Source organism: Olea europaea, unplaced genomic scaffold (assembly GCF_002742605.1).
Source record: "Olea europaea var. sylvestris unplaced genomic scaffold, O_europaea_v1 scaffold675, whole genome shotgun sequence".
Classification (NCBI taxonomy): Eukaryota; Viridiplantae; Streptophyta; class Magnoliopsida; order Lamiales; family Oleaceae; genus Olea; species Olea europaea.
The window spans coordinates 300,859-315,012 of record NW_019265131.1 but is presented as its reverse complement, the minus strand read 5'-3'; the positions used below and the strand labels follow the sequence as shown (position 1 = coordinate 315,012).

The following is a 14,154-nucleotide window of genomic DNA, read 5'->3' as shown; positions in this document are numbered from 1 at the left end:
GCATGAGTGGTTGCAAGGACTCGTTAGGTGCTAGCTCTGCCCCAACTTGTGATAACATATTAAACATTTACATTCGACAAAAAATTGTTGGAAAATTCCAACATATATAGGGCCACACATGTATATAAATTAAAATGTGTGTTACTATCTTAAAGTTTTAATCCATTAAAGTGATCCATCGGGTTTAATTTTGGACTTATGGGTATTAAGTGTTATGAGATTAAGGTGTAGAGACCGGGTGATTGTTTTAAATTGATGAGTGGCCAATTTAAAACAAACAAAAGATGATAACTACCTATAGTTATTTATCATGTGGTCATGGTCCCCAACTGCACGTGAAATTTTTTAGATTCTTTGCATCCCCATCAACAGAGAGTTTTTCAAGAATTCAAAAGGAATTCACGTAACAGTTGAAGGATTATAATCCGAACAAAATCAATTACAATTTATGGATTAAGGTACGCTTCCGCTTTCATCTTGTTCTCTTTGATTCAACGTGGAGCATTACGATTTTGGTGAAAAATCTGTTGATTCCTTTCTAATCTGAATTTTCAAGAAATATCTATCAATTGGTATCAGAGCCACTCCATTATTGAACCTTTGAGAAATTTTGGGTTATTTGATCTTCTTCACGTTATTATTCGGAATTTGGCATGAAATTTGGATCAACTGTATGAGAAATCGGGCACTACAATTTCCTACTTAAACTTTCTGAAAATCGAATTTTCTTGCATATGTTGCTCATTGTTGTTATGCCATGAAACCAAATTGTGGGTTGTGCTTTTACTGTTCTTGTTTTGCTTATACGGTTGGTTTAAGTTTGAAATGGATCAAGTCAGGGAAAATCATGAATTTGCTGTGTATAATCTGATTTCAGTTTTGAGGAATTGCTGGGCATAATTTGTTTTGAAGTTGTTGTGTGCATTTTTTTTCGGTTTGTGTGCTGCAGATCGCTGCACCACGCAGCGCTGCTGTCACTGCTGCGAAAGCAACAGCGGCTGTTGGTGGCAGCAGCAGCACCTGCGACCGGCGCTGTTGTTCCGGTGCAAGGCTGCTCCGGCGTTGGAGGAGGCAGGGAGAAAGAGATTAAAAAAAAAAAGGGTTTCTAGGTGATTGTGGGGACGGGGGCTTCAGGTGCAATATGGGTTATTCCAAGGACCTTCTTGCAATTTTTATTTAGGTTAAAATTTAAAGTTTCAGCCCCTGTAGTTTAGAATTCATCCAATTGGGCCATTTAAGTTCTGGGTTTAATAATTCAGCCCCCTAAGTTTGAAAATTAATTAATTTGGGTCATTTAACTTCTGAATTTTACAATTAACGCCCTCAATGTTCATAATTAATTAAAATTGGCCCCTAAAGTTTTAAAATTTTCAAATTTTAACTTCTAAAGTATTGAATTATTAACCCTTAGGTCCCTAAAGTTTCCATAGACATCTATTGATGCAAATTGGGGTTTCCCTTCTCAAATTTCGGTACTAATATTTCTTTAAGAGGTATTAATTAAGGTTTAATTATTTGGGACAATCTAATTCAAAATTTTGGTAATCATTTATAAAAAATTAAGGTTGTCTAGCATTTTAAGTAAACTAATTGAAACAACATGTCACCAAAGTGACCTCTTTTATGTAGATTGGTTTGTTTAGGATGCTTGGATGTTGTGTGTGTGTCTTTTCATACGGAAATTAGCTAGCTCAAAAAAAGGTTAATATCTGGCCGAATTACATAAACACTTGTGGTGATGAATGTGTGATAATTATGAGGTTTCCATGTGAATAATAAATCAATCCAAAGATGAATTTATTATTTGACAGGAGTTATTGTCAATATTTGATCACTACACTGAGAGTACCACTTGTAATGAATATTATTGTCCAAAGACTTGATATTGATGTTGCACTAGGTATTTTGAGATGAGATTTACCATTATTTGAATTTATCAATTATTAAATGTGGATATTAAATCGAGCATAATTAATCTTTTTTTTTTATTTTGTTCTCTCTACAACTAGCTCATCTGCTACCATATCTGCCAATATTAATTCTATTCACATACTTAATGAGACAAATTTCAAGGATTGAAAGGAGAACATATTGATTGTTCTTGACTGCATGGATCTAGACTTTGTTCTTCGGCTAGAGCAACCCACTCCTCTTACGGAAGAAAGTTCACCTGATGAAAAGAGGAACTTTGAGAAGTGGGATCGCTCAAATCGCATGAGTCTAATGATCATTAAGCGCGGCATTCCAAAAGCCTTTAGAGGTGCAGATACCAAAGAGGTATCTAATGCCAAGGAGTTCCTTGCAGAAATTGAGAAGCGTTTTGCGAAAAACGATAAGGCTGAAACAAGCACTCTTTTGCAGAGCTAGATTTCAATGAAGTATAGAGGCAAGGGGAACATAAGGGAGTACGTCAAGGAGATGTCTCACATTGCTTCAAAACTTAAGGAACTAAAGCTCGAGCTGTCTGATGACTTGCTCATCCATTTGGTATTGATCTCGCTTCCTGCACAATTCAGTCAATTTAATGTCAGTTATAACTGCCAGAAGGGGAAATGGTCTCTAAATGAGCTCATTTCATATTGTGTGCAAGAGGAAGAAAGGTTGAAGCAAGAAAGGACTGAAAGTGCTCACTTGGCAAGCACTTCTAAAGATAAGGGCAAGAAAAGGAGGAAGGAATATGAAGCTGCTCATAAGGGTCCAACACAAAATAAAAAGAAGGAAGACAAAGGAACTTGTTTCTTTTGTAACAAAACTTGACATGTGAAGAAGGATTGTGCCAAATATCGCGATTGGAGTGCAAAGAAAGGTACAATTCTTACTTTGGTTTGTTCTGAGGATAATTTAACTTCAGTACCTAGAAATACTTGGTGGATAGATTCTGGTGCTACTACTCATATGCTTCTATGCAGGGCTGCCTGAACGACCGAAAGCCAAATGATAGTGAAAGATACATCTATGTGGGTGATGACAAATCGGTGGAAGTTGATGTAATAGGCACTTTTAGGTTGTTATTAAGAACTGGTTATTATTTGGAATTGAAAGACACTTTCGTTGTACCATCTTTTAGACGGAATTTAATTTCTGTTTCTTCGTTGGACAAATTTGGATATTATTGTTCATTTGGAAACAATCAGTTTAGTTTTTTGTTAAATTCAAATGTTATTGGTACTGGTTCGTTATCTATATATGATAACCTATATTTGCTTGATATTATTGCATTATATAATGAAACCTTGTATGTGGAATCACATGGTACTAAACGTAAATTAAATCAGCAAAATTATGGTACAAGCGCTTAGGTCACATATCAAAAGCTAGAGTTGAACGACTTGTGTCAGATGGTATTTTGGATTCCCTTGACTTTGCGAATTTTGATGTATGTATTGATTGTATCAAGGGAAAACAAACCAAAACATAGAGATTAGGTGCTAACAAAACTTTGGATGTCTTAGAATTGATATATACAGATATTTGTGGACTGTTTCCTACGGCTTTCTGGAATGGTCAACAATATTTTATATCATTCATAGACGATTACTCACGTTATGGGTACCTATATCTCATTCATGAAAAGTTTGAGTCACTGGACATGTTCAAAATTTTTAAAACTGAGGTTGAAAATCAACTCAACAAAAGGATAAAGAGCGTTAGATCTGATCGTGGTGGTGAGTACTATGACAGATATGATGGATCAGATGAATAATGTCCAGGACCATTTGCTAAATACCTAGAGGAATGTGGAATCGTCCCTCAATACACTATTCCAGGATCGCCTAGCATGAATGGTGTAGTTGAAAGATGAAACAAAACTCTTAAAAACATGGTAAGGAGTATGATTAGTCATTCAAACTTACCAAAATCACTCTGGGGAGAGGCATTAAAGATCGCAGCTTATATTCTGAATAGAGTACCATCTAAGGCTGCTGCTAAAACACCTTATGAGTTTTGGACATGAAGAAAGCCTAGTCTAAAGCATTTTCACGTTTGGGGATATCCAGCTGAGGCTAGGCCTTATAGGCCACATGAAAAGAAATTAGACTCCAAAATAGTAAACAGCTACTTTATTGGCTATTCTGAGCGATCTAGGGGCTACAAATTTTATGATCCCACACTTAAGTCAATTTTTGAAACGGGAACTGCAACATTTTTTGAGGATGTTGAGTTTGGAGGGAAAAATAAGGTTAGAGACATTGTCTTTGGGGAAGAAGTTGAGGAAGGATCGGTCTCGATCCCTACTATTACTTTTGACAATGTACAGTTTTCTATACCTGTCATTGATCAAGAAGTATATCCAGAATCTCAACAAGACAATGTTGAAGAACCTCCCATCCAAAATGAGGCAATTATTCCAGAAGTGCAAACTCAACAACCTCAAGAACCAATGTCATTAAGGAGATCCACGAGAGAATGGAAAAATGCTATTCCGGATGATTTTATAATATTTCTCCAAGAACAGGAGGAAAATAATGAAATGATGGAAGATGATCCAGTCAATTTCCATCAGGCCATGCAGGGTTCTAACTCTCAAAAGTGGATTGATGCCATGAATGAGGAGTATAAGTCTATGCAAGATAATAAGGTTTGGGATCTTGTCCCGTTACCAGAAGGTGCGAAACCCATCGGTTGCAAATGAATTTTTAAAACCAAAAGAGATTCGAAAGGTAATGTGGAAAGATATAAGGCTTGTCTTGTGGCTAAAGGCCTTACCCAAAAGGAAGACATCGACTTCAAAGAGACTTTCTCTCCAATTTCAATGAAAGACTCGTTCAGGATAATTATGGCACTTGTTGCGCATTTTGACCTTGAGTTACATCAGATAGATATTAAGACGGCGTTTCTCAATGGTGACATTGACGAGAAGATCTATATGGTGCAACCAGAAAACTTTGTGTCTGGAGACCTGAAGAATATGATTTGCAAATTAAAGAAATCCATCCATGAGCTCAAGCAAGCTTCCCGTCAATGGTATCACAAATTTCATCAAGTGATTATCTCATTTGGTTTTGAGATGAATGCTGTTGATGATTGTGTGTATCACAAGTTTAGTGGGAGTTAGCATATTTTTCTGGTTTTGTATGTTGATGACATACTGCTTGTCGCTAATGATATAGGCATGTTACATGAAACTAAGAGATTTCTGTCAAGGAATTTTGAGATGAAAGATCTTGGTGACACCTCTTTTGTATTACGGATTTAGATACGTCGAGATCGTTCTCGAGGTATTCTTAGATTGTCACAAAAGAACTATATCGATAAAGTACTTAAGAGGTTTGACATGCAAGACTGTAAATCAGGTGACACCCTTGTCGTCAAGGTAGATAAATTTAGTCTCAAGCAATGCCTGCAAAATGACCTTGAAGTTAAGGAAATGTAGAAGATTCCCTATGCATCAACTATTGAGAGTCTAATGTATACTCAAGTTTGTACACGTCGAGACATAACATTTATTGTTGGAATGCTAGGTAGATATTTAAGTAACCCTGGAATGGATCCTTGGAAAACAGTCAAAAGGGTTATGAGGTATTTAAAGAGAACAAAGGATTACATGCTCACATATAACAGATCGGATCAGTTGGAGATCATAGGGTCTCCGATTCTGATTTCGCTGTATGCCAAGACAGTAGAAGATCCACATCAGGCTATATCTATCTGCTAGCTGGAGGAGCTATTTCTTAGAAGAATGCCAAGCAGATACTCATAGCTTCTTCTACCATGGTTGCAGAGTTTGTAGCATACTATAAGGCATCTAACCAAGGAATATGGTTGCGAAACTTTGTCACTGGGTTGCACATTCTGAATGGCATAGAAAGACCACTAAAGTTATACTGTAACAATAACTCTGCAGTTCTATATTCCAACAACAATAGAGGCACATCTAAGTCAAAACACATGACATTAAATTCCTGGTCGTGAAGGAAAGAGTACAGAGTGGACAAATTTTCATAGAGCACATTGGGACGAACTCCATGATTGTGGATCCGCTTACTAAAGAATTGCCACCCAAGGTCTTTCATGAGAACACTGCTCGTACGGGTGTCAGATTTATTGAGGATATCGTATTTTAGTGGGAGTTTGTATTCTTATTGCTTTATGTTCAATTGGACACATTTGTGTAATTGGATATTTTTCTATACAGAAATAAAGTATTCAGTTCATTTCACTCTGTTATTATATTCAGTATTGATCTCACTTAAGAAATAAGGTTGGATCAGTTGGAAATAGACATGTTTGGATCACATAACATGTAATTTCCATACTACGCTCCCATGATTGATTTATGTCATTTGGTTGTATGGGTGTACGTGACCATTGATGGATTCAGTCATGTTAAGTATGAAGAAAATCGCTTTGATCTTACATCAATATGACGAATAGACGAGATTGTTTGAAAATACCCTTAATAATGATGGCAAATTTTGAGCTCATGAGTTGTGCACATTTAAAAGATTACATGTATGGTTCAGTGGGAGATTGTTAGAAAATTCCAACATATATAGGGCCACACATGTATATAAATTAAAATGTGTGTTGCTATCTTAAAGTTTTAATCCATTAAAGTGATCCATTGGGTTTAATTTTGGACTTATGGGTATTCAGTGTTGTGGGATTAAAATGTAGAGATCAGGTGGTTGTTTAAATTGATGAGGGGCCAATTTAAAACAAACAAAAGGTGATAACTGCCTACAGTTATTTATCATGGGGTCATGGTCCCAACTACACGTAAAATTTTCTAGATTCTCTGCATCCCCATCAATAGAGAGCTTTCAAGAATTCAAAAGGAATTCACGTAACAGTTGGAGGATTATGACTCGAACAAACTCAATTACAATTTATGGATCAAGGTACGCTTCCGCTTTCATCTTGTTCCCTTTGGTTCAATGTGGAGCATTACGATTTTGGTGAAAGGATCTATTAATTCCTTTCTAATTTGAATTTTCAAGAAATATCTATCTAATTTCACCAAGGAATCATGTCCACTTTGTAAACATGTGTATATAGGACATGTGTATATGTATAACATAGAATTCCATTCAATAACTTATAATACAATGGATAAAGCTTGATGTATATAATTTTATGTATACAAAAGTGTCTATACAGTCACATAAATATGGAATCATACTCAAACATGTAAATAAGTGATGTAAGGGATAGTGATTATGCACGAACAACTTAATCAATCAAGTCTTCATAGAGGTCTGACATAATTTCAGGCCCGTCGAATCAGACAGCATTCAAAGCTCAAGGAGCTTGAATTTCCAACTAAAGCAAACTAGAAACTTTAAAAGATTAGCCGATGGTATATTCAGTGGGCATTTGGTCTAGTGGTATGATTCTCGCTTTGGGTGCGAGAGGTCCCGAGTTCGATTCTCGGAATGCCCCCTTGGTTTTTGCCTTTTGGATCTAACTTTTGGGCTTCAACATTCTGTGTGCCCATAGGCCCATCCAAATTTTACCATTTCGCTATTTCCGTTTAAACGCGAATTACGCCTTAAATTTCTTCTGCAACCAGAAAAATATTAATTGGGTTTCGAATTTCAGCGGTCATCTTTAGCTACTTATTATTCTCCAAATTTGCATGCCCCGCAAAAATTATGTAAAAAAACTGATTAAAGTATGATGCCACTTCAGTAATTTCATGTGTAGTTTACAGAAATGGTCTCTATTGCTTACACTTGTTGCGGATTGAGGATTTACCCTTGACTGTGTAATTGGCCCGTTCTGTTAGTTTCTGTTCAATTTTTCTGTAAGAATGGCATTGATATTTCCAGAAATTATTGAAGAAGAAGTACCAAACTAGAGATATATACATAAATGTACCTATTATACACATTGATTTGACAAGAAAGACCCATAAAGCGATGAAAGAAGAACTTACTCTTATTAAAAAAACCTATGTGCCTTTAATGGAGAAATTGAACAATAGTAACTGACAGAAATAGGATTTCAAATGTCAAAATTGAAATGATACGTCCTCAATCTATAAACAAGTGCAAGATAGAGACTATTTGTGCAAAAAGCCAATTTTCATCATCTGAATGACGACATGTGATGAAGTGATGAAATTTGAAACTAAGCTAAAGTTTATGATCCAATGTGAAATAAAAGTGAAGTTTAGTGACCAATTTGAGATAAATTAAATTTCGAAAAGCTAATTGAATTTTCTTTGAACCTTTAGTGACCAAATAAGAAATTTACCCTAAATTGGAATTTAAAATTGCCTTGAATACTCGTTCACACATTCTACCAAACTTACCTCCGTATCCTATCTTCCTATACACTCCCACCCTGTTTCACTAAATTCAACAATGGCTTCTACATTATCCTCAATTATCATCCGTCCATCCACTTATCCTGCGCCCTATGCCGCTTATCCTGCGCATCCTTCAGCCACATTTCCAAAACAATCCATTGAATTCCCTCAAAAAACCAACGCCAATTCCCGCTGTCGGAACCGCGCAACCTTTCTTCGCCCCCTCTCCGCCGTAGAAGCCCCGGAGAAGGTTGTCGAGCTCGGTGACCAGATCTCGAACCTGACCCTTGCTGATGCGCAGAAACTCGTCGAGTACCTCCAGGACAAGCTCGGTGTTTCTGCTGCTTCCTTCGCTCCCGTAGCCGCGGTCGCCGCTCCCGGCGGCTCGGGAGTGGCGGAGGCTCCCGTTGTAGCGGAGGAGAAGACGGAGTTCGACGTGGTTATAGAGGAGGTACCGAGCAATGCGAGAATTGCTACTATTAAAGCAGTTAGGGCTTTGACTAATTTGGCATTGAAGGAAGCCAAAGAATTGATTGAGGGATTGCCAAAGAAATTTAAGGAGGGTGCGTCGAAAGATGAAGCTGAGGAAGCGAAAAAGCAGCTCGAAGAGGCAGGTGCTAAAGTGTCCATTGCTTAGCCTTTTCAATTAGTGATAAATTTTGAATGAATAGTTCTAGATGCAGTGCAGTGAATTCGATTTAAACCAAACATTCCATTACGATTTCTGGGTTTGAACCGAACTGAACTTCTTGTTTGTTTGATTCATTCTAGTCTGAACTACTGTCCCTACACATATGTTGGTTGATGAAAATGTGTTAATTCCTGGGATTTTTTTCATCGGTGAAGAGAAGAGAGTGGGAAGTGATAGAAGTGTAGTTAGTACATGCTTGGTAAGTTTAAAAAGAAGAGAAACGACGAGGGAAGAGAGTTGTGTTTGCAAACAAATATTAATACAAAAACACTATTCTGAGTAGGGTAAGATGCAGGGGCGGAGCCAGAGACCGTGTCGAGTGCGGGCACAATTTTAGTCATCCGCTACAGTGAAATTTTTTGGCCAAAAACTTGTCTATTTGAAATCAGCCAAAACTAATTATCTATGGCCATTTTACTCTCGGCACAGAAACTTAAAAACAAAACAAAAGACTCAAAAGTAAACTAGCTAGATTTTAAACTATAGCTAATAATAATAAACCAACCAAAATCGGTTCAACTTAAAATATAAATTCGTCCCATATATTGCTTTGATTTATAAACTCATGGAGTAAACAAAAATTCTGAAAAATTCAAAAAAATACCCAATCCAAGTGGGTGAGACCACCAGAGAATTGGATCCCAATCGACAATCGGACGGAATGTGATTCACTCCACAGGCATGACGGAATTTAAGAGAACAAGAGAAAAGCTAAAAGGGTTTGCATTTTGGAATGGGAATGCCGAGAAGGGGATTGTCCGTATTCACAATTTCACGGCATTTGAAATTCTGATTTTTGTGTTCTAAAATGTAATGGACATTTGAATTGGATTTGAGCTAATGTTAAAAAAAAGGGGCCCAAAACAAAGCTCACTACCAAAAAAAAGGGCCCAAAATTGGAAAACAAACCATCACCTTCTTCCAGTTCACCCTCTCTACAACTAGCCCTTCAATTTTCACAGACGGTTTATTGAAGTTTGAACTAAAGTGGATGTAGAGGAAAAAGGTGATGAAGATGATGAAGCGCCATACGGGTTTGACTCGGAATGGATGTGGAACATCAGTGTAGCTATAAAGGCACGACCTTTACGAACCTGTCTTCAAGGTCTTCAGCTCCCGAAGATCCTAGTGCAGGCACATCCCTTTGCGAACCTGTTGCCGGAATCCTTGTGCGGGCAGGTGCCTGTACTGGCCCTGAAGTAGCTCCGCCCCTAGTAAGATGTGACCCACATATTCTAGTCCACAGACAAACAGCCCACTCAGGTCATCAAAATAGGGCCGGACTCTCAGGATTGCGAATCTTCAGTTGGATCGTCATAGTCACGGCACAATTTTTAATGCTAAGCATCCTCAAAAAAGGTAACTGCAAAGCATACTCACGTAACTGCTCAATTAGTTGATTAACATGACTTATTCTAGACTATTATTAGAATTCTAGATACTAGTGAGAAAATAGAGAAAATTTAGAAACTCATATTGTTATGGAGCTAAAGATTTTATTTATCTTTTTCAATGATCACACAATGAAAGAAGACTCCTTATAGAGAGGAGGGTAATTTAATCTTCGGATACAATAATACAAGCTAGTACAATAATTCTACAAATAGACATACAACTTTTAAAAACATACATGACTCTAAGTACAATGATGATACAACAGACAAAAATTGACTAAGCAATCCTTATTTTGATAAAGAGAGAATATGATTTTACGGACGTTTAATTAAAGCAAACAATGCTTCATCAATTATTGTACAAAACGATATATAACTCATAAAAAATGATAGAATACTTTTATTACGCAAGTTGATTATGATTTCATTGTGCACCAAGTCTTGCTGTTTTTGCTAGATTATCTGAATTTTCAGAATTTGATGGTAATCCATCTTGCTTCCACCAATATTTATTTTCATCTTATTTTTGTTTTCTTGACACTATTATAGTTTTTCAAGATTTTCTAGATCGTAAGAATCAAAAGAGTACGACCACAAATCTTGAGAACCTTGAAGTTGGGACAGTGTTGGTTTTTGTTGTCTTTAGCTTTAACCTTCATGTGATACATTTTCTTTTCCTTTTAATCTCCTTTTGGTGAACTATGGGATGTCTCTTTCAATCTACGATAGTAAGGATGTTTCATTCAGCATTTTCTATAACCTTTCTTAGAACTATTGGCCTTCAGAAGTGTCTTTCGAGCACTTGGATATCTATCCTAGACTTGTATTGGCCGTCCTAGATACAATTGATTCTAAGAATTATCAAAATGATAGTTATCAGGAGGGTGATCGGATACTAATTATAAATCTGGCTTAAACTCTGCATGAAGTTAAATATCTTGTTGGATTCTTTGTGCGTAAGTCATGGCAAAGTTTTCTATGGTGTATCATCTTCAATGTCAGGCCAAAAATTTCTAGAGAAATTGTTTGATTGAGTTCTGCCATTTTCCTTCGGAATGTTATGAATTCTTGGGGATATTTTTCACAAACCTCGTGGAGATTGAACGGTTGAACTTGAACTGCATGTTCCTCATCATTAGAAAAGTGTTCATAGTAACCTGCTTAAGTAAAGTAGTCCCATTTTTGAAAAATCAAAATTGCTGAACATTTAAGAATGAACTCTTAAGATGTTTGGATTTCTTTGAAAAAGTACGAAATTTTCTCTCCAATATAAGAGTGGGTAAAAATAAAACCATTCAAAAATCTTAGAACTTCATTGCTTGCTTTTGAAACAAATTCTGGGTAATCCTTCTAGAGGTATGAAGTTATTTCAGGAAGCCATGCAACATACTATTAGTATTAAAACATATTGTAATTCGATGTAACTCATGAAGGTACCAGGGAAAACATAAAAGTTCTTTTGACAATTTTTCTTTTACTTGCTCTGGGTTAAAATAAAACAGGTTTAGAAATGGATAATCTGGATGAAAATCAAGTCCTCCAAGAATTTGGATGCTGTACTTTCTAATAACCATGGATTGTTATTTTAACATAAGTTTTTTTGACTTCGAATGAATTGTCCAGTTTTTTATCAGGTTTTGGAGTTTAAGAGGGAAAATAATCTTATACATATGCAAGTGATTCATATTGGGGAGTAGTTGTAACGATTCAGTCTCTGTGCTCAAATCGTTAACTTACGTACTGTCCATTTTAGGCTAACCTGAGCCCATATTATGCCTCACGACTTTCGTCACGTTTCAAGATTCTAACCCAAGATTCCTACCTCTTGAGTCCTAGTACCAATTGGACAGATGGACTTAGGCACTCCCAAAATGGACGGTAAGTTAATGGCCTGAATATAGAGGCCGTGTTGTTACAAAATATGTGTATTTTTTTGTAACGACCCGAATCTTTATGTCTGAGTTGTTAACTTACGTAATAGCTGTTGTGGGAGATCTTAGCCCATCTTAACCCTCAGTATTTTGATGCGTCTCCAATTGACACCAAGATTTAAGTAAAGTTTCTCTTAATTGAAAGGCAGTAGGTTCGAATCCTGGGGTCGCAATAGAAAGTCATGAAGGCCAAGATGTGTTAGGCTGTCCCATAGTGGACATTAAGTTAATAGCTTAGGCATAAAATGTCTAATTGGTACCATGATTCAACTTAAATCTCTTTTAAGGAAAATGTCATGTGTTCGAATCTTGGAGACATGACAGAAAGCCGTGAAGGGTAAGATGGTCTAAGCTATCTCATAGCGAGTAATACGTAAGTTAATTCCTTATGCATAGAGTAACGACCCAACTTTTATGCTAAAGCCGTTAACTTACATACTGATCGCTATGGGAGGAGAGCTAAGCCAATCTTGCCCCTCGCGAATTTTTATCATGTTTTTGGGATTCGATTCCATGACTTTTCCCTTAATAGAGATTTAAATTGAATCCTGGTACTAATTGGAAAGGTAAGATAGGTTAGGCCCACATATAGCGGACATTATGTAAATTAATGGTTTAGGCATAAAGGCCATATCGCTATAGTAGTACTTCTAGAAGAAAACGATGGTGAAATGAGAATTTGTGGATACAAAAGTTGTTCCAAAGAGTCAGAAGAACATTACCACTCCACAATCCAGGAAATCTTTGCAGTAAAAAGGAGAACTGAAAATTTTCAATTTCTTCTTATTGGTCACAAGTTTTAGTTGAAATGGACATGAAATATCTTCAAAATTTAAACTTAAAAAAGAAACAAATTTCAAATTCACAGCTTTTTTGATAGGCGGAATGATTTTCAAAATTTGACTTCGAAGTCAAACACATTAAATGAAAGAAAAATCCATATTTGTTTAATATTCAAAAATCTTAGAACTTCATGATTAAGTATTCATGTAATTCTTGTTTTCCAAAGAAAGGATTATTTTATTGAATCAGATTATCATGAACATTTTTCTCATGATAAGGAATATGTAGTCTAATTGTTCAATTTCCACAGTGATTGTGAAAAATATCCTCAAGAATTCTGAACATTCCCGAGAAAAATGACAGAACTCAATGAAACAATTCCTCCAGAAATTTGGTCTAACATTTAAGACGATGCACCATGAAAAACTTTGCCAATGACTTATGCAGAAAGAATCCAATAGGATATTCAATATCCATATGAAGAGTTTAAGCTAGACTTATAATTATTATCCAGTCTACCCTCTCAACGATTATCATTTTGATAATTATTGGTATCAATTGTATCTAAGAAGACCAACACAATGTCTAAGTTAGACGTCCAAGTAATTGGAAGACATTCCTAAAGGCCAAAAGCTCATAGAAAGGTTATGGAAAACGCTGAATGAAAACATCCTTACTACTACACTTTATGCTGGAAGAGACATATCACACTATTAGCGAGAAAGAGATCAAAAGGAAAAGAAAATGTATCATAAGATTCGTGGTTTTACTTTTTTAGTCGTTACGATTCAGAAAATCTTAAACAATAACTTCAAGAAGATAAAAACAAGATGGAACATATGCTTTGATGGAAGCAAGCTGGATTAATGTTAGATTTCAAAGATTCAGATGAACTAGCAAAAACAACAGATCTTGGTGTACTGTGAAAACATCATCAACTTGGTAATAAAAGCACTTTATCATTTTGTATGAGTTGTATGTCGTTTTGTACAGTAATTGATGAAGCACTTGTGCTTATCAAAAGTTTGTAAAAGCAATATCCTCTTTATCAAAAGGAATGCTTAGTCAAAAGTTTTTATCCATTTGTATCATTATTGTACT

General features: G+C 36.1%; 1 protein-coding gene and 1 non-coding gene across 2 annotated transcripts; both read left to right on the top strand.

Annotated features, from left to right (window-relative positions):
- The first annotated feature begins 7,311 nt into the window (after nucleotides 1-7,311).
- Nucleotides 7,312-7,383, top strand: TRNAP-UGG. Its single transcript has one exon. It is a non-coding gene; the product is annotated as a tRNA-Pro (tRNA).
- An 846-nt stretch (nucleotides 7,384-8,229) lies between these two features.
- LOC111390367 (50S ribosomal protein L12, chloroplastic-like) lies at nucleotides 8,230-9,091 on the top strand. Its single transcript, XM_023015403.1, has one exon. The coding sequence runs from the start codon at nucleotides 8,310-8,312 to the stop codon at nucleotides 8,889-8,891; it is 582 nt and encodes a 193-aa protein (XP_022871171.1). The 5' UTR covers nucleotides 8,230-8,309; the 3' UTR covers nucleotides 8,892-9,091.
- The last annotated feature ends 5,063 nt before the right edge of the window (nucleotides 9,092-14,154 follow it).

What these genes read in the sequence shown, in the direction of transcription:
- LOC111390367 (XM_023015403.1), top strand. Translation starts at nt 8,310, where the DNA reads ATGGCTTCTACATTATCCTCAATTATCATCCGTCCATCCACTTATCCT.